The sequence below is a fragment of the Schistocerca cancellata genome, chromosome 3 (genome assembly GCF_023864275.1).
Source record: "Schistocerca cancellata isolate TAMUIC-IGC-003103 chromosome 3, iqSchCanc2.1, whole genome shotgun sequence".
In the NCBI taxonomy this organism is placed as follows: Eukaryota; Metazoa; Arthropoda; class Insecta; order Orthoptera; family Acrididae; genus Schistocerca; species Schistocerca cancellata.
Window position 1 is genome coordinate 602,555,795 of NC_064628.1, and position 27,796 is coordinate 602,583,590.

At 42.1% G+C, this 27,796-nt stretch overlaps 1 protein-coding gene across 4 annotated transcripts in view; it reads left to right on the forward strand.

Annotated features, from left to right (window-relative positions):
• Window positions 1-797: 797 nt before the first annotated feature.
• Window positions 798-27,796, forward strand: part of LOC126175506 (uncharacterized) — a 42,747-nt gene continuing 15,748 nt past the window's right edge. Inside the window, exon 1 of one of the 4 annotated variants that reach the window (XM_049922330.1) lies at window positions 798-1,307. In XM_049922330.1, the coding sequence (XP_049778287.1) occupies window positions 887-1,307 (421 nt within the window). In that variant the 5' untranslated portion in view covers window positions 798-886. Of the gene's footprint in view, window positions 1,308-5,738; window positions 6,703-19,957; window positions 20,430-27,796 lie in introns of those variants that run through there. The other 3 variants (XM_049922335.1, XM_049922333.1, XM_049922331.1) reach the window with 3 other exon arrangements.

The window sequence follows — 27,796 nt, forward strand, 5'->3', positions numbered from 1 at the left end:
ATACGAAAGGCAGTGCTCCTGCAATCCTGGAAAAGTGCATGGAACCTGTAGATGCACTCGACACATGCAGCCCAATAAATCGGCGGTGGAACAGCAGTGCATCGACACCGGCCACACTATGCGGTATGAAAATGTCGAAATTCTAGCGTCGACCGTCGACTTCACTGTTTAGATATTCGGTTGTGAACGAGGCAGCTGAATTCGTTTGACGAAGAATTTAATTAACAAAGAATTCGGTTTCCACCCAGACAAATTATGCAATCCGATGCTTTTCGAATAAGCTCACAAAGCCATTGGTACAAGGCAGCCAATAATGACACATCGATATACCAACAAGGATCGAGCGCGTAGCCACAGATTCAGTTTATGCATACCGTGTGCCACAGACCAACGTCTCTGGTCCTTGTTTGCTTTCTGTGTTTTAAAGCGACGGGACAGGTACTGTAGCGTATGTAGCTTCAATGGGGCCACTCTGAAGGTGGGTGGAAAGTAGACGGCAGAAATATTACAAAAAGAAGAAATAAAGTTGGGTAGCAGCGCACCCGAAATTTAATTGAATCCTTGACACTTTTTTGCACAGTATATCTTTCATCCTGTGAAAGACAAGCTTCCATGTTCGAGGCCTGCTTCGGAACACAGTTTTAATCTAATATGAAGTTTTCAAAATAGAGCACACGCCGCAGCATTATGAAAGATCCGTTGTCGACACTGAGGGCTGCCTTTATCTCTGCTGTTGTACGTACAGCCTGCATTCGCTTCCTCCAGCAATGAACTCCACTAAGGGTCATCGTGTGGGACCGGCGATAACTTTCTGACTGCTGCTCCTGATCGACACGGTTTGTAGTGCGACTCGCCTTCGGAAGTGTGCAAGTTACGCAGCCGATACATGGCTGTTTGGCGCCTGGCACCGTTGCTCTCGATCTGTGCGCTGGCGCTCGTTTCCGCGTCGCTGGCCTCTCCCAACCAGCTTCTGCAGGTGTTTATCGATCTCGTGATGGCTGCGTCAGGGAGTCCACGGTCGAATGGCACCGGCTGCAGCCCGCCGTACCACCGCCACCACGAAGCGGAGAAGACGGAGTACCTTCAGATGTTGAAGGCCTTGTCGAAGGTAGCCAAGGTCGTGGATGACGAGGGGCGACAGCTCCAGGAACCGCTCGAAGATGACGCAGGGTCTGGCAGCGAGGCGACTGCGACGACTCGTCACAGCAAGTCGTTTATCAATCGGATTCCAAATTTCAAGAAGTGCCCTCCAGGTCAACAGATTGACAGGATAGGAAAATGTAGGAAAGTGATCAGCGACTCAAAAGGTAGGAACCTCGTTAAAAGGAGGATTTGCTTTTGCTACTTCAATTTGCTTCTCCATCTGACTGTACAAAATATACACCTGAAACTTGTACTTCTTTTATTTCGTGAATGGTTCATGGTATACAAAGGAGGTTTCCGAAAACATAGCGGACAGAGGAACATGTAACTTTGCCGCAAGGATAATATTCTTCTATCTACAGGGACTTGAAAACACGGGTATACACATTACTCAAGGGCTCACTATATTTTTCGTTCGTGGTGCACGGTCCTCTTGCCTATCTAACAGCTTCCAGGGGCAACAAAAATCAAATGGTTCAAATGGCTCTGAGCACTATGGGACTTGACATCTGTGGTCATCAGTCCCCTAGAACTTAGAACTACTTAAACCTAACTAACCTAAGGACATCACACACATCCATGCCCGAGGCAGGATTCGAACCTGCGACCGTAGCAGTCGCGCGGTTCCGGACTGAGCGCCTAGAACCGCGAGAATCACCGCGGCCGGCGAACAAAAATCAGATTATCAATATTTCATGTAGTTATTAACTGAATTTCGAAATTTAAGATGCTCTCATAACTGCTCATAAAGATATATAATTTTACAGTAAACAAGCACAATAAGACAAGTATTACTAGTAGTATCTGTGTATATTTTTTGAGGAAGCGTAGCACACGACGCGCAAATTACCAGACTACATTCGTCCAGTGTTTGAGAACGAGAGTACCTACCGCGTTCCAATAAACTTCAAACATAATTGCAAACCTTTTCTGAACTTCTTCTCTCTCACACGCTTAATGTCAAATATTTAATACATTAACCCATCTGAAATCAGAGTTTAACTCATGTATTCCTAGAACTTCTTTTTATAGATTTTTATGATTTTCACATATGTCATTTATTAGTGACCATAGACAATAGCTGAAACGGTAATTTGTAGTTGTGAGTTCTGAAAGGAACTTTTTATCACTGATCGACAAAGACCCCATGGGCTCATAAGATAGTGTACTACTTTGAAACAGGAATAACCAAAATAAAACATATTTTACTACTCTAACCAGTGTATATTATTAGAAATTTGATAAACAGTTTTTATGATTATTATGAAGTATTGTCATATTAGGTAGGTAGGGAACATAACTCACAATATCATTACCCACGAAACTCTGCATAGCTTTTGTCATGGAAATTTATGTTACGTTTGCGATATATTTAGAGTTTTATTTTTGCAAAGTGCACGTCTTCTGAGCTGACCAATACGTATAATATGTTGACCATGTCTGGTCGCAGCAGGGTCGTTATCGACGCCGTGGGCGTATGTGGCTCAAAGGTATTTTATCCAAAGGATGTGGATTATTTAAGGAATTGGGGGTTTACTGGTAATGATATAATGCTTGGTAATGTTGGTGTTGGAATTAACCGCAAATGTATCTGAAAGCATGCCAAAATTGATAGGCAGTTCGGCTGGAATTCGCTATTGTTTTGTAAACATCGCTAAAATGTAAACATACCGGGCTTTGTCGCTATATGCAGCAATAAGATAGGCCTATGTTTCCAAGGTAAAATGTATTTCCTCTTGGCCTTGCTTTGTACGAGATAGATACAGGGTGAACTACGATTTTTGGTAGACGGAACTACTTGTCAAATTCTAGTGTTCCTTCGTGCATGTGTCCGCACCCTCAGTGTAACTTCTAAATGACGAAACCATCTTAAAAATCACTGTAGAACGTCAGTTTTACTGCGCAAAGTGTCTTTATTGCAAAATGCATATATTTTAGATCACTGTCCAGTTTTGGCCTCTGGTCATTGTTAAATGTGTAGCATTGGTGACGAGTGTGCCACATTTAAAATCTTTTCCTTGCCGTATGTGGACGACACTTGTAGGAAACATGCATCATCAAAACACTATACATAATCACGCTATTTTGCAGAGAGTCAAAGTTTATTGAAAGAGAGAGCTACAGTCATGTGATCACGGCACAGCGCACTTGTCTTTAGTTCTTAGTAAAAATATTACATTCTTGAAACTACTTACAGTCATTACTAGTGTATTCAGTTACTCACTTCTGTTACACAGAAGTTTAAATAAAAATGGGTTTAATAACACCTCGAGGCATCTGTTAGCAGTAACCAATAACTGATTTTTCTAGCGATGGTTGAAAGTAATTTTAAAATCCAACGTGCAATATATTTGTTAAGGATTAACGGAAAGTACGTAGTAGTTGCATGACGGAAGTTTCCTCGGTCCCTCTGTCGATAAACTTTGACTCTCTGCAAAACGAATTTTCTGAATGTAGCCTTTGGATGATGCGTATTTCCCGAGCATTTGTAACAGAAATATGTACGTATGCTGAGAGAGAGACTGAGAGAGAGAGAGAGAGAGAGAGAGAGAGAGAGAGAGAGAAAGAGACTGAGAGAGATAGAGCGAACAAGTGTCAGTCCCCACATAGCATGAAACAGGTTTCAGATGTGACACATCACCAACGCTGTAGGTTTCAAATATGACGCACACATCATCGGCGCAATGTAAGTAATTTAACAACATTCTAGTATTTCCCTCCTTAAGGACCGGTGGCAACGGTTGTTAGGGTAATCGTTATTAAAATTTTAGCATACAACCACTAATAACATCTTCCTAATGTTAGTGGCTGCATGCAAAAATATTTATAATGAATAATAATTTAACAACACTTGTAATATGCAAGCGTAATGATATCACCAATGTATCTAACCTGTTTAGTATTCTTTTGGTACTGTATTCACAGACATTGGCCGAAGGGTGAAACTGGCCATTAGTGTGAAATATATACATTGTGGAATAAAGGCACTTTACATAATCAAACAGGCAGCTCACGGTGGTTTTTAAAAGGGTTTCATCATTTATAAACGTCTAGTGTGTCAGAAGGTGCTCACGAAAACTACTTTCCTGACGTTTAGGCGAAGAGATTATGCGGAAAAAAGTAAGCAATCGAAAAGCTTCGTACAACGGCGGAACCCAGCATGAACGACTCAAATGGCGGTGTTTACAGCGCAATAGCCGATTCGGGCCACGTCGTCTTTCAATTTTAGAACATTAATTCGATATTTCTACGAAGACATTCAACACCATCATTAACAAGTTTTACAGAATTGTACTCATGTTGCCAAGAACTTTCTAGTGCCGTTAAAAAGAAGTTACCCTGATAGATACACGAGTTACGAGTTTTGCCCATGAATCAAAATTATGAACCCCTCTAGCTACTATTCGTTTCGATATCTTGTACCGTCACTGAAATAAAACAGTATCACATTTCAGCTCATTCACACCGTATATCTGTTCAACTACGTAACTTGCACAACCGGAATGCTTAGTAAACGGTTTCGAGTAGAAAAACTAGGTTTCTGGGAAATGGTGTCACACAAAAGAGCAAGTAATTTGTTGCGTTGGTAACACTTGCATCTCTTTTATCTACCGAGATACTGAAACAACATATTTTTCCAGGACGATATACTTGTTTATTAGCTTCGGAAACTTCTTGGTAAAAGAAATTCACAGTTGTAGCATTTCTTAAGGCTTGCAGTAGAATTGCAGCAGAAAACAAGGAGGTAATTGAGAACACAGATACCACGATAGTTATTCATAAGAATCTGCAGAAAGTGTTCCTCAAAACATGACATAAGAATGTGATTCGTTAGTTGCGCGTATCCTGTCTATGAATCAACAAGAATTCAGAAAAGTTTGAATATGACATATGTACTCTATAGGCAGACGCTCGAATCTAGTAGAGTCACATGCGAATTTCCTCAAATGTGTAAAACCAATTAATCATGTGAATAAATACCTGACACACGTTGCGTATCACAGAGATTTTGCGGGGAATCCTTATTTCGCTAAAATCATCACACCCTGTTGTCTTTTTCAGGATTTGTTCAAGTCTCGTGGGTATTTTCTTTTTCTGTGACCTTTACCGCTTATATATGCTGGACGTGTAAATCAGCTAAACGAAAAGCAAATGTGGTTCTTAAAGTCACTGATTTCTGATCTTCAGAAACTGGCGCTTTCTGTGCATACATGTATTTAATACAGTTTGAGCTTTACCATACCTGCAGATTACTTACTCGAAGAACAAGGGAAATCCCGTCACATCGTCATTTACGTTAGTTTTTTCGTTCTGAAAGTTTGACCTTCATCGTGACTGTCACGCACGTAACAGTAACAGTGTCTGAGTGTTCTTGTGTTATTTTATTCCTAAACATGCTGTTCCTCCTCTAAGATTCTTCGCCGGCCGCGGTGGCCGAGCGGTTTTAGGCGCTTCAGTCCGGAACCGCGCGACTGCTACGGTCGCAGGTTCGAATCCTGCCTCGGGTATGGATGTGTGTGATGTCCTTAGGTTAGTTTGGTTTAAGTAGTTCTAAGTTCTAGGGGAGTGATGACTTCAGATGTTAAGTCCCATAGTGCTCAGAGCCATTTGAACCATTTTTCAAGATTCTTCCGTTTTACGAAGACATCTCTGTCACAGAAATAATTGTGTTATTGTAAAAGATACTTACGCCACTAGTGCACATCACTTTTTCTGTACCATATGAAATTTTCTTACAAGTTGTGTGTTTTCAGGCAATGTACCAGTTTTTAGCTGCAAGAAAATTTCCTTGTCTTGGATCTGTGTCTCTCCAGCACGTACATCCTGCATGTGTTGTTCGCCATTTAATTTATTTACCGATCTAATCTCCTCCATTTGTTAGGTAACCCAGGAAACCTTTACACTGATTCTTAATCTCTCTCCTCAGCGTCCTTCCATTTTTTCTTATATCGCAGTCCACGATTTCGTGGAAAAGCGTTCGTCATATCTCGTTTTTACTGTGACTCCTGTGTTAACTTTGCTGCAGTACCAAGAAGTTGTGTAACTATGCAAGAGGAGAGCGCCGAACAGAGGAGCGTATTCACTGCGTTGTGCGTCATGGGACTTCTGGAGCTGTGGCTCATTTACACGGAGCTTGTTTTCCACAGTCGATGAACTCCAATGAGGGTCATCAGCAGAGGCAGCGATAAGTGTGCCGCGTCTGTTGCTCGGACTCCACTCGGCACTGCAGTACGTTTTCGGAAGTCACCGCAATCCCTAGATAAAGCATGCTCGCTCGTCGAACGGGGACCTATGCGCTCTGCGTGGTGCTGTTGAGTTTCCTGACGCTGTCATTGGCCGCCCACCTCCGCCAGTCGTCCACAGTTGTCGTCTGGGACCGCGAGGAGTCCGGGCTGGGTGACGCGCCTTCGAACGACGCAGAGTCTAGCAGCAGCAAGACTGCGCTGACCGACCTGGTCAGCAGGTCGTTCATAGACATGCCGGGCATCAAGACGTGCCCGCCCGGTCAGCAGATGGACTGGATAGGCAAGTGCAGGACGGCGATTCGATCCTCCAGAGGTACGGTCTCTCACCCCCAGGAAGAAGCTCCTATTTTACTAATTCCTGCTTCAACTAACATCAGATTGTAGGCCTTATTAAACGTCTCTGGGCAGCCGGGGCCTAGTCAGAAATGGTTCAAATGGCTCTGAGCACTATGGGATTTAACTTCTCAGGGCATCAGTCCCCTAGAGCTTAGAACTACTTAAACCTAACTAACCTAAGGACATCACACACATCCTTGCCCGAGGCAGGATTCGAACCTGTGACCGTATCGGCCACTTCGGCCGGCTGGGGCCTAGTCAAATGTTTGATAACTTTTATTAGGGCTATAAACTTTAACTTATAAAGTTAGTTTGGTTTCACACCAGTAAACAACGCCATTCTTTAAAGAATGGAACTCCCATGTACAAAACAGCTTCATGCTTCTGACTACTAATTACCTTACCAATGAGTTAGTATATTAAGTATCTGACGTTAAGCTTGTAAGCGAGAAAAATATTAGAAAAGGTTTGAAATTATATTTAAAGTTCGAAGTCGCTGAGTCCTCTCATTATAAAACACTGTATGAGTATAATCCAAGTAACTTGCACTTTTTCAGCAAAAGCTAGTTTTTCACGCATCTCAATGTTTATGACGTCATATCTCCTGATATTATACGACATTCAGTGTTATATGTGGACAATGTCTGGAAAATATCTTGCGAACAGAGTTAGTAGTAGAGAAGAAATAAATTAATGTCTCATCCCTGAAGTGTCAATTTTACTGCACGAGGACCGAAAACGTAGTGAGTGATAAACGTTTTTCCTTTCATCATTTTGTGGTTGGTATCGGCCGAAGGTTTGAAATTATGTGTAAAGTTTGATGGAAGTCAGTAAGCGCTCTCATTCCCAAATACTGAATAAATATAGTCTGGGTATTTGCGCGCCTTGAGTTACGCTGGCTCAAGTCATATGCATAGTTTATATCTGTAATACTTGTCTTACTATGCTCAACCTCTCATATAAGACAGCACCTCTTAATGACTAATTTATGTCAACATTTTCAATTTTTAAAATAGGGTGGTCCATTGATAGAGACTGGGCCAAATATCTTACGAAATAAGCATCAAAAGAAAAAACTACAAAGAGCGAAACTCGTCAAGTTTGAAGGGGGAAACCAGATGGCGCTATGGTTGACCCGCTAGATGGCACTGCCATAGGTCAAACGGATATCAACCGCGTTTTTTTAAAATAGCAACCCCCATTTTTTATTACATATTCGTGTAGTACGTAAAGAAATATGAATGCTTTAGTTGGACTACTTTTTTCCCTTTATGATGGACGGCGCTGTAATAGTCACAAACGTGTAAGTATGTGCTATCACATAACATTCCGCCAGTGCGGACGGTATTTGCTTCGTGATTACCCGTGTTAAAATGGACCGTTTACCAATTCCGGAAAAGGCCGATATCGTGCTGTTGTACGGCTATTGTGATCAAATTGCCCACAGCGCGTGTCCTATGTATGCTGCACGGTATCTTGAACGACAACATCCAAGTGTCCGGACCGTTCGCCGGATAGTTACGTTATTTAAGGAAACAGCTACATGTGAAACGTCAACCACGACCTGCAACAAATGATGATGACGAACTAGTTGTTTTAGCTGCTGTCGCAGCTAATCCGCACATCAGTAGCACACAAATTGTATGAGAATCGGGAATCCAAAAACGTCGGTGTTGAGAATACTACATCAACATCGATTGCACTCGTACCATATTTCTATGCACCAGGAACTGCATGGCGACGACTCTGAACGTCGTGTGCAGTTCTGCCACTGGGCACAAGAGAAATTACGGAACGATGACAGATTTTTTGCACGCGTTCTATTTAGCGACGAAGCGTCATTCACCAACAGCGGTAACGTAAACCGGCATAATATGCACTATTGAGCAACGGAAAATCCACGATGGCTGCGACAAGTGGAACATCAGCGACCTTGGCGGGTTAATGTATGGTGCGGCATTATGGGAGGAAGGATAATTGGCCCCCATTTTATCGATGGCAATCTAAATGGTGCAATGTATGCTGATTTCCTACGTAATGTTCTACCGATGTTTCTACAAGATGTTTAACTGCATGACAGAATGGCGATGTACTTCCAGCATGATGGATGTCCGGTACATAGCTCGCGTGCGATTGAAGCGGAATTGAATAGTATATTTCATGACAGGTGGATTGGTCGTCGAAGCACCATACCATGGCTCGCACGTTCACCGGTTCTGACGGTCCCGGGTTTCTTTCTGTGGGGAAAGCTGAAGGATATTTGCTATAATGATCCACCGACAACGCCTGACAACATGCGTCAGCGCATTGTCAATGCATGTGCGAACATTACGAAAGGCGAACTACTCGCTGTTGAGAGGAATGTCGTTACACGTATTGCCAAACGCATTTTTGGAAACTCAGAATCTACTATGTATGAATCAACATGGATTCCGGAAACAGCGATCGTGTGAAACCCAACTCGCTTTATTTGTTCATGAGACCCAGAAAATATTAGATACAGGCTCCCAGGTAGATGCCATTTTCCTTGACTTCCGATACAGTTCCGCACTGTCGCCTGATAAACAAAGTAAGAGCCTACGGAATATCAGACCAGCTGTGTGGCTGGATTGAAGAGTTTTTAGCAAACAGAACACAGCATGTTGTTCTCAATGGAGAGACATCTACAGACGTTAAAGTAACCTCTGGCGTGCCACAGGGGAGTGTTATGGGACCATTGCTTTTCACAATATATATAAATGACCTAGTAGATAGTGTCGGAAGTTCCATGCGGCTTTTCGCGGATGATGCTGTAGTATACAGAGAAGTTGCAGCATTAGAAAATTGTAGCGAAATGCAGGAAGATCTGCAGCGGATAGGCACTTGGTGCAGGGAGTGGCAACTGACCCTTAACATAGACAAATGTAATGTATTGCGAATACATAGAAAGAAGGATCCTTTATTGAATGATTATATGATAGCGGAACAAACACTGGTAGCAGTTACTTCTGTAAAATATCTGGGAGTATGCGTGCGGAACGATTTGAAGTGGAATGATCATATAAAATTAATTGTTGGTAAGGCGGGTACCAGGTTGAGATTCATTGGGAGAGTCCTTAGAAAATGTAGTCCATCAACAAAGGAGGTGGCTTACAAAACACTCGTTCGACCTATACTTGAGTATTGCTCATCAGTGTGGGATCCGTACCAGATCGGGTTGACGGAGGAGATAGAGAAGATCCAAAGAAGAGCGGCGCGTTTCGTCACAGGGTTATTTGGTAAGCGTGATAGCGTTACGGAGATGTTTAACAAACTCAAGTGGCAGACCCTGCAAGAGAGGCGCTCTGCATCGCGGTGTAGCTTGCTCGCCAGGTTTCGAGAGGGTGCGTTTCTGGATGAGGTATCGAATATATTGCTTCCCCCTACTTATACCTCCCGAGGAGATCACGAATGTAAAATATGAGAGATTCGAGCGCGCACAGAGGCTTTCAGACAGTCGTTCTTCCCGCGAACCATACGCGACTGGAACAGGAAAGGGAGATAATGACAGTGGCACGTAAAGTGCCCTCCGCCACACACCGTTGGGTGGCTTGCGGAGTATAAATGTAGATGTAGATGTAGATGAGGTTGACGGGCATCATTTTGAGCATTTATTGCATTAATGTGGAATTTACAGGTAATCACGCTGTAACAGCATGCGTTCTCAGAAATGATAAGTTCACAAAGGTACATGTATCACATTGGAACAACCGAAATAAAATGTTCAAACGTACCTAAGTTCTGTATTTTAATTTAAAAAACCTACCTGTTACCAACTGTTCGTCTAAAATTGTGAGCCATGTGTTTGTGACTATTACAGCGCAATCTATCACAAAGCGAAAAAAGTGGTCCAACTAAAACATTCATATTTCTTTACGTGCTACACGAATATGTAATAAAAATGGGGGTTCCTATTTAAAAAAACGCAGTTGATATCCGTTTGGCCTATGGCAACACCATCTAGCGGGCCAACCATAGCGCCATCTGGTTTCCCCCTTCAAGCTAGACAAGTTTCGTTCTTTGTAGTTTTTTCGTTTGACGCTTATTTAGTGAGATATTTGGTCCGGTCACGGTCAATGGCGCACCCTGTATACTTGTAATAATGAAAATCGAATTTTTGTTGCCCCTCGAAGCCATTAGATAGGCAACTTGCAACTAAGTTTGGGTTCCGACAGTCCATAGTCGGTTAGTAATAGACTTGCTCACTCAAAGTTAAGTGAGTATGTCAGATATTTCATTATTATATGGACAGTTGTATACTTCCAGCGACGCACCTTTGTGGGCCCCAACATCGACTGCAATATTATTCAGTTTTTATATCTAAACGACTGCTTTGCCTGTGTATGTGACTCGCCCTATCTTCTATAAACAACAACGATATACAGGGTGTTCATTTTCATTGGAGACTTTGAAATATCTCGAAAGCTACACATTGGATAAGGAAAAGTTATAGTTGCATTTGTTTTTCTCGGACATCCACCGATGCCACACTCAACCCGCCATCCAACTCGGTGCGTGGGTGGTGGGAGAGGGGGGGGGGCAACTTTGAAATCTGTAAGGGGAACCAACGTTTTCTATTGCATATTACAATTCTACGGCAAAATATACATACTTTTTGTCTGAAGCTTTTTGTTTGGCCACAAATGGCGCTGTAATCGGAGGAACAGCATTGGGTATACAATCATAATTTACGACGCGCTACTCAATGACCCTTGAATATCCCATGGCACGTGGGACTCTACACCTATGTTGGGAGGGTAGGACAGGCGAGTATTTCATTACTCTCGACTGGAAACCCCCGTTTGCAGCGTTGTATTCTTCCGACATATCGAACAGGGGACTACTTGAAGCGCCATTGTGGCCGCGTAACGAACTATGACGTGTCATAAGAGGCAATACACTGCGACCGGAGCTCACATGTCGTCCTGACGTAGAACGCATAGCGGCTCCTAAACATTTCAATAGTTGCGCAATGTTTATTGCCTGCGCATCTACCTATCACGTAGAGAACAGACGTACAAGTAGACGATGAATGTTACATCCGCAGAAGAAAAAACTGAAAAGATCCTGCTTTACGGAAATTTAGGAGAAATGTTGAGGCTGCTGTTGGCTTAAACGGCGAGCGTTTTCAGACAAAGCTCGCTCTCGTTCACTCTATTACAAGGTTGTGAAGGTAACTAACTATGTCTGGTGGCAGCGTACAGACCGGCAAAACGAAACGAAGCAAACATGTTACGGGAGAAGCTAATGATTTAGCTGTACTAGCTGCAGTGAACCACAACCCACGGATAAGCGTCCGGAAATTAAATAGCGATTCCGGTGTGTTCGTATGTAGTATTCTCAAAATACTACATCGTCATAAGTATCATCCATACCACGTATTACTGGATCAAGAATTTCATTGCGCCGATTTCCATACCTGGATAATGTTTTGCGAATGGACGCATCAACATATGCAAACGACCCCCACATTCTTTGCCGAGGTACCATCTTCCGATGAATCTACATTCACCAAACATGGTAGCGTTAACATATGGTGTGGCATCATGGGGAACAAATTCATTAATCCATATTTTATCTATAGCACTTTGAATGGACGCAAATATCGAACGTTTTTGGAACAGGAACTACAGGTACTACTGCAGGATGTTGTCCTGGAGGTTCGACAATGTATGTGGTTTCAGCATGACTGTTGCCCAGCACACTACGCAACTGAAGTACAGGAGGTATTAGGCCGTGTTTACACGGGTCAGTGGATCGGCAGAGGTGGACCAATTAATTAGTCCACTAGATCGCCGGATTTGACGTTGCCAGATTTCTTCTCTGTGGGGATATTTAAAAGATAAGGTGTACCAGGAAATGCCAACATGCCGTGAATACATGGTCGACAGCATCAGAAACGCCTGTGCTGACATTCCCGGAGATCAGCTTCTGTCCTGTGTACAGTTATTTGAAAAGCGGGTCACTAACTTTATTCAAGTTGGCGGTACTAACGTTTGAACACTTACTCTAATTGGAAAAGTAGAGTAGCGTTCGCTTCGAGCTACGGACACAGTGGCGCTTCGAGTAGTCCCTTATTCGATATCTCAAAGGAATACAAAGTTGCTGTGGAGTTTCCAATTAGAAGTTATGAAATACTGGCCTGTCCTACCCGCAGCAGCATACAGGTGAGATCCTATGTGCCATTGGATATTCAAGGGCCATTGAGTAGCATGTCGTAAATTACGATTGTGTACCCATTTCCCGATTACAGTACCATCTGTGGCGAAAAACGTAAGCAGATTTTGCCGTAGAATCGTAATCTGCAATAAAAAAGATGGTTCCCACTGAAGATTTGAAAGTTGCCTTCTGCCAACCACGCACTGGGTGGGGTAGGGGTTGACTGTGGTATCACTGGATGTCCACCTCCGAGAGAAACAAACTGTAATTATAACTTTTTTTGATTCGTTGTGTTCCGCCATAATCATTCTCAGACTTTAATCCATTACTGGAATTTCCGTCTAGCAGAAACAATATAAGTTTAAGAGACATACGACATGCTGATGGTTTTATTTTGTTCAGCTTTAACATTTTTGCTGTCATTTAAAGTTTAGTTGCATTCAGATTTTATTTTCTTCGATTTTCTAATTTTTTGTTGCCATCTAAAATTTAGTTTCATTTAAATTCAAAATATAAGTAGTTACTTAATAGGAATCTGAGCCTGTAACATGTCAGTGGGATGGAGAAATGATCTAAACGATGTTTTAGGAATTTTGTGCTCTTCACTCGTTACAAGATTCTAGAAAAAGGGTGAGGATATTCATTTTAATATACGGGAAAATGATTGCAAATCACACTTGTTAGCAGTTCAGTAGCAGAGCACATGATGTGCTTCATGTACGCACTTAATGCAGAAACGAATCGCGTTCGTGTCCTACAGTGCTTAGTCACATTAATATGACCAGTTGTCAAAAGCCTGAATAATCACCTTTTGCATCGTGGACCGCTGCGAGACGTTGAGGGAGAGACTCACTTAGGTTCTGGAAGGTACCGACAGGGATGCAGAGCCATGCCTACTCCACTGTCGTGGCGAGCTCTTTTAGGTTTCTCGTTTGAGAAGAGCCCGATCGAGGTGGCTCCTAAAGGTCTCCATCGGGTTTAAGTACGGTGGCCAGGGAAGTACGGCGAACTCACCCTAGTACTCTGCGAATCATGGACGTACACTGCAGCTGCGTGACACGGTGCATTGCTCTGCTGGTAGATGCCACCGTGCCAAGGAAAAAGAAAGCATGTACGTCCCCAATGATAGATACATACTTGTATTGATGCACTGTGTCTTCCAGAATAACGAGACCACCCAGGGAACACCACGAAAACTTTCCCTAGATCATAACGCTCCGTAGTCTAGCCTGAACCCGTCCGACGATTGTTGCAAGGTGTTTGCTGGTTTGCTTCTAGACATTTCACGCCGTGCGCGCCAACTGCCACCCGTCCGAAGGAGCATAAAGCGTGATTAAACTAAAAGACCAACCGTCGCGACACGGTGGATCTCCAGTCCATGCACTGGAGTGCAAATTCCAGCCTTTGGCGCCGATGAATAGTAGCCAGCTTGGGTGCACGAACCAGGCGCCTGCTGCGGAGACATATGTATGTTACCCGCCAAATCTGATTTTAGGATGAATTAGTTTCGCCTAGGTCAAACTCGTTCATCCTGTTACCGATAGAATAAAACGGTTTAGCCTAGATCGAATTGTTTTATTCTAGTTATAATTTACATGTTTTAGGATAAACTGCTACGTCCTAGTCTGAACTACTATCATCTAGTTTGTATCTTCTATAAGCTTTTCAAAGTAAACTTAATAAAGAAATAGAAATAAAATAGTCAATATGATTCAGTAAAGTTATTTATTAACTAATCAGTAATTTAACATCTATCCCTAAATGAACTTACATATATCCATCCACAGAAATCACCTTATCTGCAATTTACTTATTTACTTAAAAAGAAATGGTCAACAAAAATCAAATGGTTCAAATGGCTCTAAGCACTATGGGGCGTAACATCTGAGGTCATCAGTCCCCTAGACTCAGAACTACTTAAACGTAACTAACCTAAGTACATCACACACATCCATGTTCGAGGCAGGATTCGAACCTGCAACCGCAACAGCAGAGCGGTTCCGGTCCGTGTTGCACGGTGTAAAATTTGGGCTCGAATTTCTGGATAACCTGTATATTGCCTAAACACCGTCCTCTATACTTTGAGTAAATCTTGGATCTCAATTTCATACAGGCATCTTATACCGCCCCGCCCCCTGCCCCCCCCCCCATCCCAGTACTCTGAGGAATATTGTGACTGATACATCGGAAGCTCAAGGAAACGCAGGCAACTTCCTGTGCGACAGGAACAGGCGAATCAGCTGGTCATTCAAAGAAGAAGATTTTCTGAGCCCCGCCGAGATACAGAAGTGATAAATAATAGGTGGAGCGTAAAAGTTTCACGAAATTTCTTTCATCCCCAATTCGGTTATCACCTCATTACTTAATCGATCTATCCAGCTAATCTTCGGCATTCTTCTTAAATCACACACAACTTCTGTTATACGTAATATTTACCGTCCACTTTCGCTTCCGTATAAAGGCTACACTCGAGCCAAACACAATCAGAAAAAACTCTCTACTCTTAAATTAATAACAGAAGTTAACAAATTTTATTCTTTCAGAAACAGTTTCTGCATTTTGTGTCCTCTCTATATTGTCCATCCTCATTCATTCTGCTGCTAAAACAAGGAAACTCACCTATCACTTTTAGTGCCTTTCCTAATTTAATTCCTAATTTAATTCCCTTAATTTAATTGGTTTTCTCCGAATGCATTTCATTACCCTTGTTTTACTTCGTTCATGTTCATGTTACAACATCTTATCAAGACACTATCCATTAAGTTTAACTGATCTTCCATGTCCTTTGTCGTTTCTAAGATAATTACAGTGTTATCGGTGAAGCTTAAGTTATTATTTCATTTCCATAGTGTGTAATTTCCTTTTCTGACTACAGCGTGTTAGCCTTTATTGCTTGCTCAATGCACAGATTGAATAACTGCCCGCCTCTCGTGGTCTTGCGGTAGCGTTCTCGTTTCCCACGCCAGGGTTCCCGGGTTCGATTCCCGGCGGGGTCAGGGATTTTCTCTGCCTCGTGATGGCTGGGTGTTGTGTGCTGTCCTTAGGTTAGTTAGGTTTAAGTAGTTCTAAGTTCTAGGGGACTTATGACCACAGCAGTTGAGTCCCAGAGTGCTCAGAGCCTTTTGAACCATTTTTTGATTGAATAACATCGCTATAGGCTACAGTACAATCCTGTCTTACTCCGTTCTCAGGCATTGTTTTCCTTTCACATCCTTCAAGTCTCATAACCGCAGACTGGTTTCTGTGCAACCTGCGGATAACGTTTCGTTTCCTGTATTTTATTCCTGCTACATTCAGAATTTTAAATAAAACTCCAGTACACTCTTCACTGGTCTGGAAAGGTGTACAGCTACAACTTTCTTCATATATGTTTGCAGCTGGAAGTCAAAGGCTGCCGAATCTGATGAATACACTACGTTTCTATATACACTGGAGCACCAAGGAAACTGATACAGGCACGCGTATTCAAATACAGAGATATGTAAACAGGCAGAATACGGCGCTGCGATCGGCAACGCCTGTATAAGACAACAAGTGTGCGGTGTAGTTGTTAGATCAGTTACTGCTGGCAGGTTATCAAGATTTAAGTGAGTTTGATCTTGGAGATTTCACGAGTGTACTGCGAATATCAGGACTTCGGTAAAACATCAAATCTCTTACATCGCTGAGGCCGGAAAAAGATCCTGCAAGAACGGGACCAACAACGACTGAAGAGAATCGTTCAATTTGACAGAGGTGCAACCCTTCCGCAAATTGTTGCAGATTTCAATTCTGGGCTATCGACAAATGTCGGTGTGCGAACCATTCAAAGAAAAATCATCGATATGAGCTTTCGGAATCGAATGCCCACTCATGTACCCTTGATGACTGCACGACACAAAGCTTTACGTCTCTCTTGTGCCATTCAACACCGACATTTGACTGTTGATGACTGGAAACATGTTGCCTGGTCGGCATGTTGATGCTGGGAAACGTGTTGCCTGGTCGGACGAGTTTCGTTTAAAACTGTATCGAGCGGATACGTATGGAGACAACCTCATGAATACATGGACCCTGCATGTCAGCAAGGGACTATTCAAGCTTTAATGGTGTGGGGCGTGTCCAATTGGAGTGATATAGGACCCCCGATCTGTCTAGATACGACTCTGGCAGGTGACACATACGCAAGCATCCTGTCTGATCATCTGCATGCATTCATGTCCATTACGCATTCCGATAGAATTCCGATAGAATTCAGGACAATGCGACACCCTAAACTTTCAGAATAACTACAGAGTGGCTCCAGGAACACTCTTCTGAGTGCAAACACTTCCGCTGGCCACCAAACACCGCAGACATGAACATTATTCAGTGGACAGCCCTTCAGGATTCATGGCGTCAGTTCCCTCCAGCACTACTTCAGACATTATATGAAGATGGTACCATCTTCATATAGTTAAGGTTAACCGGCCATTGACCTTCTTCTTCTGTGCTGGATGCACACGCATTGCCCGATCTCTTACGGGACTCGGTAAGAGAAGTCTGCCGCGAGTAATGAGTGTAACGGGCAGGGGCACTACGAATGCAGCGTGTGGACATTAAGTTGGGAATGTGGGTCTCACAGGGAGCGTGCAAGGGATAAAACCCTGCAGTCGCACTATCCTCTGTGCCCTCGGTGGGTCAGATGGTTAGAGCGTCTGCCATGTAAGCAGGAGATCCCGCGTTTCGCGTCCCGGTCGAGGCACACATTTTCAACTGTCCCCGTTGATGTATATCAACGCCTGTCGACAGCTTAGGGTCTTGATTTAATTATCATTTCACTTCAGACATTAGTTGAGTCCACGTCGCGTCGTGTTGCGGCACTTCTGCGTGTTCGCGGAGCCCTAAAGATATCAGGGAAGTGTGCCAGTTTCTTTGGCTCTTCGGTGTATTTCACCGCTTATTTTAGTGTTTCCAAGCACCTGTACCGCAATTTATATTCATGTTCAATTAATGTACAGTGGAATATCATATGCAGCAGCACACAGCTACAATTTGGTTTTCATTTATTGTATTTAAAGAATACCGTTACTAGTTTCTATTTTACAAAATTCGTCTTCAGACGGCTTACATAATTTTATGTTCAAAACGCTTGATACGTTGTTTTACAGGTATGTTGCCATCAGATGACTGCCTGGAATATTTGTTTTGAACCTATTTCGCGAGTGAATAACATTCATGTTGTCTTTGAGGTGTACATCATCATACCAGTGGTCCTGTTATTGTTACATACTTTCTGGAAATTGCACATGTCATGGTACGAACAAAAATTTTCTTAATTTCCATTTTGGACTTCGTTGTGAACTGAACGCTAAAGATCCGTACCCAAAGACTGGAAAGCTGCACAGGTCACACCAATATTCAAGATAGGTGGTAGGAGTAATCCACTAAATTACAGGCACATATCGTTAACGTCGATGTGCCCGAACATTATAAATTACCTCGAAGAAAACGGTGTATTGACACACAGTTAACATGGGTTTAGAAAACATCGTTCTTGTGAAACACAACTACCTCTTTATTCACGTGAAGTGTTGAGTGCTATTGACAAGGGATTTCAGAGCGATTCCGTATTTCTGGATTTCCGGCGCACGGTACCACACAAGCGGCTTGTAGTGAAATTGCGTGCTTATCATCTCAGTTATGTGACTGGATTTGTGATTTCCTGTCAGAGAGGTCACAGTTCGTAGTAATTTACGGAAAGTCATCGAGTAAAACTGTAGTGATTTCTAGTGTTCCCCAGGGTAGTGTTATAGGCCATTTGCTGTTCCTTCTCTATATAAACGATTTGGGAGACAATCTGAGCAGCCGTCTTAGGTTGTTTGCAGATGACGCTGTCGTTTATCGACTAATAAAGTCATCAGAAGATCAAAACGAACTGAAAAACGATTGAGAAAAGATATCTGAATGGTGCGAAAAGTGGCAGTTGACCCTATATAACGAAAAGTGTGATGTCATCAACATGAGTGCTAAAAGGAACTCGTTAAACTTCGGTTACACGATAAATCTGTGTAATCTAAAAGTCGTAAATTCCACTAAATACCTAGGTATTACAATTACGAACAACTTAAATTGGAAAGAACACATAAAAAATGTTGTGCGGAAGGCTAACCAAATACTGCGTTTTATAGGCAGGCCACTTAGAAAATGTAACAGACCTACTAAGGAGGCTGCCTACACTACGCTTGTCCGTCCTGTTTTAGAATACTGTTGAGCGGTGTGGGATCCTTACCAGATAGGACTGATGGAGTACATCGAAAAAGTTCAAAGAAAGGCAGCACGTTTTGTATTATCGCAAAATATGGGAGAGAGTGTCACAGAAATGATACAGGATTTGGGCTGGAAATCATTAAAAGAAAGGCGTTTTTTGTTGCGACGGAATTTTCTCACCAAATTCCATTCCATTCACCAACTTTCTTCTCCAAATGCGAAAATATTTTGTGGATACCGACCTATATAGGGAGAAACGATCACCACGATAAAATAGGGGAAATCAGATCTCGTACGGAAAGAAATAGGTGTTCGTTCTATCCGCGCGCTATAGGAGATTGGAATAATAGAGAAATGTGAAGGTGGTTCGATGAACCCTCTGCCGGGCACTTAAATGTGATTTGCAGAGTATCCATGTAGATGTAGATGTAGATGTAGAACTGTATGTAGCGGCCGAATATCCACATCTGGCAGGGTAGAAAAAATGATTGCGTCACCAACGTTTGGATCTCGTGCATACTTCCGTCTTTCACCAGCTTCTTTTTATTTGTGTGTGTGGTGCAGTGGTGATTTATTCCCACTGACTTGATAGTCTGATGTCATAAATGATGATGATAACTGATCTGCTGAAAATGCAGCCGTTTACTCACATCTGCGCTAACACTTTTATGAATGTTCGCTGACGAGTGTGTTGAAAGCGCATTCCCCTGTTTATTAAGGCTGTGCTTTATCTACATTGCCACCCGTTCAGACCGCACTTGTTTTCTCCATCGGTGAACCACAAGCAAGGTCACCACCGATAAGGTGGCTGCCGCTCGTCAGACGTTCTCGACAGAGTAGTTTGCTTGGGGAAGTGAGTAGTCAGAATTCTCGTTCAACACATGCAGCACCCACGCGTATCGGTGGCGTGCGTGATTTGTTTTCTAGCGCTGGTTCCCCAGACGCTGACGTCACCGGACCAGCTTCTCCACATATTCATCAGCGTGGTGGAGGCGGTCTCAGGTAGGCCGCGATCGAATGGTACCGGCTGCAACTCGCCGCATAATGAGTCCGACGACGCGTTGATGGAAGTGTTCCTCGAGCTCGTAAGAAACGTCTCGGAGGTGGCGGTCGTTCTCGATGACGAAGGACGCCGACCACGACAGGAGCCTCCGAACGCTGCAGATTCCGGGAATGAAACGGAATCTGGCCTTCTGGACAGGTCGCTGGTGAACGCGACACCGACGCTGAAGACATGTCCTCCTGGTCAGCAACGCGACCGGTTGGGCAAGTGCAGGACCGCAATACCTTCCGCCAAAGGTAACTTGTAGCTCTTCAACACGTGATTTCTAGTTCCTTCTTGGCTGTTCCAGTACATAAGTGCTGGACACGGAGCGGATATTCCGGAACTCCACGTTTCACGCCATCCCGTTCAGTGTCTTCCACTTGGCCCGGCTGGAATAGGGTGAGCAACAAGCTGTTTGGTGATGACGCTATAAGGGACAAGAAAGTGTCATCTTTGGGTGACTGTAGGAGGATACAGTACGGTTGGGAAGGAATTTCGATTTGGTGTAATGAATGGCAGCTTGTTCTAAAAGTGGAAAAATCTACGCTAATGTAGATAGTAGAAAAAACAATCTTATAATATTCCAATACTCTATTCGAGATAAACTGCTTGAAACAGTATAGTCAAATAAATATCTAGGTGTAATGTTGCAAATCGGCTTAAAAGAGATCGTGTACAAGACGCTTATACGACCCACTGTTGAATATTGCTCGAGTGTTAGAGATTCCCATCAGATCCGATTAAGGAAAGACATCGAAGCAAGTCAAAGGCGCGGTAGATCGATCAGCAAGTCGGAGGCGCGGTAGGATCGATCAGTACGCTAGTATTGCTGAACTGCTTCTTGAACTCAAGTGCTAAACCCTGGGGGGAGGGGGAAGGAAGAAAATGTTCTTTTCGCACCAACATAAGTCTCACGTTATGGCCACAAAGACAAGACATATCAGAGTTCGAACACAAGCATCCGGACACTCCTTTCTTCGCACGCTGTAATTGTGAGCGGAACAGGTTCAAATTGCTCTGAGCCCTGTGGGACTTAACATCTGACGTCATCGGTCCCTAGGACTTAGAACTACTTAAACCTAACTAACCTAAGGACATATGGTTTCTTCGAATTATCGAGGTTTTTTTCAGGGGGTCGCACTACTATTTCGATTTATCGAGGTTTACTTGCCATTATGTTTCGTATGTTTTACTAACAATGTCAGTGAAACTTATGTTTTACACTTCCCAGAAAATGTAGAAAAGATAGATTGGTGCTTTCAAAGGACAGGCAACCCAGTAAGTTTAGTCTGACTGTGTTTGTATACCGAGAGACCAATAAATAATAATGACAATAATAGTAATTATTATAATTATTATTGCAGTAATAATAATAATAACCATCATCAACATCTTCACTTCATGGAGCAGGCTGCACAGTCTGTTTCGCAAACCAACCATCCTCTCCTTGGACAGTCAGCACCACTACCCAGTGGGCTTGTAGTTCATATCGATCCTAGACAGACGGTCTTGCTGTATTCTTTCAAAGTGGTTACACCATTTGATTTTGCATTGTTTAATTTTGTTTTCGATATCGACAATCTGTACTTCTTGTGTTATTTCTGCGTTCCTGTGTAATAGTAGTAGTAGTAGTAGTAGTAGTAGTAAACGTGAAGGAATGCAATAGTTGACCGTTTCAATGACAACCACTGCTCTACATAAGAGACTCATTCACATAAATGTAACATTATTTACGAAGGCTACCCGGAACGCAAACTTTGTTGGGCTGTGAACAAAATAACGAAAGAGTACAAACAAGTTTATTAGAAAAAAGTTGTACTAGAACTTCGTATTACTTCTTTACACAATCACCATTCATACATACGCGTTATTATACCTTTTAACAGGCTGACAAATTCCCTCTACTTAATATACTGCCCATCGAGGTTGGACAACCCATGAGAGCATTCTGAAATTCTTGATCGGATTCAAAGGCTTGGGAGTAAAGATGTTTAGATTACATCAGATGATTTTCGTTCAATAGATCCATAATGAGAGCATTCTTAAGGACGTAGAATCACGCCAGAAAAACAAGAACAGACAGTACAGACTTACAAAGGAAAAGATTTATGCTAAATAAATGGAAATGTCGTGTGACTAGGGCATCCCGTCGGGTAGACCGTTCGCCGGGTGCAAGTCTTTCGATTTGACGCCACTTTGGCGACGTACGCGTCGGTGGGGATGAAATGATGATGATTAGGACAACACAACACCTAGTCACTGAGCGGAGAAAATCTCCGACCCAGCCGGGAATTGAGCCCGGGCTCTTAAGATTGACATTCGGTCGCGCTGACCACTCAGCTACCGGGGGCGGACAAGATATATGCTACATAACTTCCACAGATAGGAAGTGAAAGGGCACTCGTGGGTATGGAGTACGTAAAAAATGAAAGGTAAGGACAAATTTGTCACAAAACGAGGAAATGTTCAATACACTGAGGTGCATATTGTAATTCTTACTCTGTTAGAACCATGGATTCTGAAAGAGAAAAATCAGTATACAATATTTATTTACATACATCGCATTACTGCAGGGAAATCGCACAGAAGTCAGATTTTACGTGTACTCACATTATTTGATATTATTGGTAATAATGGATACACAGCAGTCGCCTCTTCCAAGAAGTTCGCCAATGGAACAGAAGGAGCTGGCCGCCAACAAATCCTCTACGCTACTCCCAAAAAACTCAGTCACAACGTAGTTAGATTTATTATGGTCGCTGGCAAGCCACTGAATATGTGCGTCGCTTTATATTCGACACTTTTGCGGACGAAAGTAAGTGACTTTCAATCTTTGTGAAGATGGTTCTGACTTCTAGTATCGATGCCATGAACCGAGCTCCTGGCCCGAGAAAGAGATATACCACTAGTGACAAACATCATTAACAAATAAATACACTCAGTTCTTTCATGTGAGTGTACAAATAAAATACACTCAGTTCTTTTATGTGAGTGAAGAAATGAAAGTTACCAGGGGCCAACTCTTGGCTGCAGTGCGGATATTCAAAAGCGTCCCACCTGAAATGACGCAACAATGCTTGTATTTTTTTGGGCTGTGTGCGGCCGGGCATTATCGTGAAGCGAGCTGAGATTGGTAGTCAACAGTTCGGGTCACTTCTCTGGAATGGCTCCCTTCAGTATTCAAAATGTCACTGAGTAGGCCTCGGAATCAGTTATCCGTCTACCTTCCGCAAAATCGACGAACTGGCGTAACGCCGGAAGGGGAGCCCCAATTGCACAAACACCTCGCTCCTTACTCTGATGCCTTCTGATCTTTTTGTCAGGGCAGATCAAAAGCCTCGTATACGTGACAGCAACTCCCGACGAAGAAACGTTTTTCGCAGAGTTACTTGCACCGTCTGATGAGACTCGTGCGAAGCCCGGTGGTGTGTGCCAAAGTGTTCTACGAAGATGTTTTACCTGTAGTGAAGGAGGTGGTCGCCATTTCGAACACCATCTGAAATGTAAGACATTATTGAGTAAACAGTACATTATGTTCGCAGAACTTAACCCTAACAATAAGGGACCGATGACCGTAGCAGTCTGGTCCCTTTCATCCCCCAAACCAATCAACCAACCCTAACAATAGCAACGCATTTTCCATAGTGCGCCTTACCAAGGGGGAGGGGGGGGGGGACTTACGGGGGACTTGATGCCCACCTTAAAAAAAATAAAAGAAAAAAACAAAATTCGTTACTTGTCTTTGACTTAGATTGACGACATTTTTTTTATAAAGAGGTACTGATGTTGATGTGTTGACAGGTCTAGTACATAAATATACTTTTTACTACAGTCTTTCAATAACTTGTACTAGTTGTACGTTATGCTCACCCTTAAAAAATTGATAAATACAGCCGAGCGGTTCTAGGCGCTTCAGTCCGGAACCGCGCTGCTGCAACGGTCGCAGATTCGAATCCTGCCTCAGGCATGGCTGTGTGTGATGTTCTTAGGTTAGTTAGGTTTAAGTAGTTCTAAGTTCTAGGGGACTGATGACCTCCGATGTTAAGTCCCATAGTGCTCAGAGCCATTTAAACCATTTGAAAAATACAAAATTCGTTAATTTTTGTTGACTTTTTCTCAAGTCATTGCTTTTAAAGAGCTGTTGATGTGTGAGTGAGATCCTGAACTTCAAAAATTTAAATAAGACGTTCCCTGGGGAAAATAACTTCTACTACTAAGATTTAAATTTTTAGATGATGTCTAACTGAAAAATTTAAAACATTTATGGAACCTGGTAGAAGAACTCATTAAAGACAATAAACACTATTTTCAAAATTTAAAAATATAGGTTAACTGATTAGATTAAAGTATGTTCAAAAGGTGAGCATAAAGAATCTTCTCCTGCTCCCTTTTGTATTGATAGGTTTAGATTGCGAGTGCATCGATTGTCCTTGGTACACCTGACACTACAAAGCTTTCACTGGCCCAGAAATTCCTGATCCAAAGTTATACTTCGACCACTGTATCAGTTCGTTTAATTTGTATGGAACCTTTTGTATCAACCTGTATTCTTCTTGAAATCTGATAGAATTTGCGTGTGTTATACATCGTGCATACTAGGTGGAATAATTTTGCTGTGGTGCTTCTTCCAAGGATCTTATTAACTCTTGGACAATGTCGGTTATTGTAGGTCAATTATCAAGCGTTAAGTCTTTCATTGTTATCACACGTTTATCTTATGGAAATCGACCACATTATGAACACGCGCGCGCGCGTATGTGTGTGTGTGTGTGTGTTTCGTAAGGCAAAGCGTCTGTTGAATACGGAAAAGTAGGCATAGTGCGAGAGGGAACATTGTACATAGAAATGGCTCAAAATTCTGAACGATGATAGATTCATCGATCTAGGCCCCCACTTTGTACAACAAAACATTTTAACCAGACAGGATATTTTGTTTAAGAGTACATTCCGTTTGGTCATAATTAAGAGAAAATGAACTATTAATGAAATAATAGCAAGTAAAGTTGAATATGTTCCAAAAGACATTGCAATATTTGAAAGCAGCGATAATATTAAGCATTAAGAGCGATCAGTTTCCTCTTTTCCTTCTTTCTTTTATGGGCTAAGACAACGAATCTGGCTTTCAACCGCGTAAATTGAATTGCCGTACAGAAAATTCTTTATTTCAGTCTGAGAGGCAATAAAATATTTAACATGCTTTCAGGTCGTTAGATATGTATTACACTATTGTATCTGGTTTCCTTATGAAAGTTGTTTTGGTCCTTATACAATGTTAATAAACTGCATTATTTTTGACAAAAAGAAACATCGTTAACAAATAAAAAGATTAATCAATAGACAGGGTGATTCAGATGCCCTTGCTATGGGTTTTATATAAGCCACTATGACTTCAAATAGCTCAAGCAAGGTTTTCATATTCTCTCCCGCACCATGCGCAAGCTATTAGTGCTACAGAAAAAAAAATGAACGGAACACTTTTGTAGAAAGTTTAATGTAGTTAAATTTTGTACTGGGATGCGTTTTCGCTAGAGGCCAAAATTTTCAAATTATTCAGGGAAAACGCACAAAGGTGACCTTCAAATGCATGCACTCCAGCGGAAACATACCATAGCCCAAAATTTAAATACATTAAATTCCCTGCGAAATGGTCCTGCTCATTTTTTCTGTAGGACTAATAGTCTGCGCGTGGTAAACGATAGAATATAATGATCTAGCGCGTGGTTTTTGAAGGCATTGCAGGTTGCATACAACCGATCGGTAGCGGCAGCTGCATCACGCAGTCTTTGTTAAGCAGTTATCAAAATACCATTATTTTTGCAGGCTGTTCTAGAACTAATATCAGATATAATTCTTATAATAGTCTTGTGTATTCTGAAAATAATGTAGTAAGTTGAAACTCATACATTAAATCTATTTTTACTAAACACACAAATTACGTATTATGTTAACATAGCTTTTAAGTAAATTAAAAAAATAGTCTTCTTATACACTGAAATAACCAGTTAGTTTCTTTTTAGACAAGTTCATATGCTGTTATGTGCAGCACGATCATGTAGATGTTTCACCAACATTACTTCGGCTACAGTTCCCATGGCATTCCAAATGAACTATTCCTTTGTGCAGCTGCGCTGTTGCTTCTGTATGACGTCATACTGTCTTCATAATGACTGCCAACTTCTTCAGATAATCCGTCATCACTAATGTAATATTTGTAGATGAACAACTGGAAGTAACTCCATCCTCAGGAAACGTAATTTTGGAACAAAAATCTTCAATTTCCTTCCATTCTGACAACTTTGTAGTTAAGCGACATTTTTTTCAACAACTCTTCTTTATCCACTCTAACTTCTTGCCCGTAATCACTACCACCTTCTTTCTCTTCGACGTCATTTTACACTGAAGCTTACAGTACCGTACAACTCAACGTTAACTTGGTATCTGACATAGCGCAAGCATCAATAAATGGTGGTTGGCTAAATTTAAATTTAACAAGTGTTTCCTTCGATTCTGGTTTATAAAATATTGTACAGTTGCTGTACTGAAAAAAAAATCGATCAAGATGAATCGAATATCGGGATAAATGAGAGCCGGATAAACGAGGGTCGACTGAATAAATTTTTCCCAAAACTGTTCTTCTAGGCATCTGGGTGGACAGGTCGGGTTGTAGCACACATCCGAAGGTTCGAATCCTGCCTCGGGCATGGATGTGTGTGATGTCCTTAGGTTAGTTAGGTTTAAGTAGTTCTAAGTTCTAGGGAACAGATGACCTCAGACGTTAAGTCCCATAGTGCTCAAAGCAATTTGAACCATTTTTTTGAACTGTGAGTCGCTGAATATGGGGCCAGTTTGTTTCTGAGAATGCCACATGTTTCCTTTTGGTCGCTGCACATATATCTATAAATGAAATGACACAATTTCAGAGACTTCACTGGTCTGATACAGATATTTCTTTACAAGGCCAGGAATCGATCCCGGGTCTTCTGCTTACTAGGCAGGTGTGTTAGCCACTAAGCCACCTTGGTACAGAATTTGGATCCAAGAGAGAGCGAGGTGTTCAAGGGTAATCCGTGTGTTTATGTGAACACACCCGTCTAGGAAGAGGGAGACGAGGGTTCGGTTCCCAGCCTTGGTACAAATTTTCACGCGCCACATCAGTCTATATACATAGAAACATATATTTATTTTGTCTTCTTCCTCACTTCGTACATTAAGCAAACTGCCTGTTACTGTACTCCATTTCTTGTATAGCATTTATCGTGAGTGTTACTCCATTCATATGGTTACCTATTCCTCCCATTTTGTCTTATTTTACTTTATTTTTTCGTTTAGCTTATACATTCATAAATACTTCCTTACATCCTCATCCCTTTTACGACCTTTTGTTGTTAAGTAAAGCTTTATACTCCTACAATTTTGTAAAACTTCAACTCGGTTTCTTTCCTGACTTTATTCTGCTAATTTTTTTATAATCGTTCCATATATGGAAGTAAATATATTTAATTTTTGGTCCGCGTCATAGTTGCATTCATAAGTGACGTCGCAACCTAGATATTTGAAACGTGTAGCTTGTTCCAAGATTTTATTATTCGAGATCACATTTGGTCTTACAGATTGTATGGCT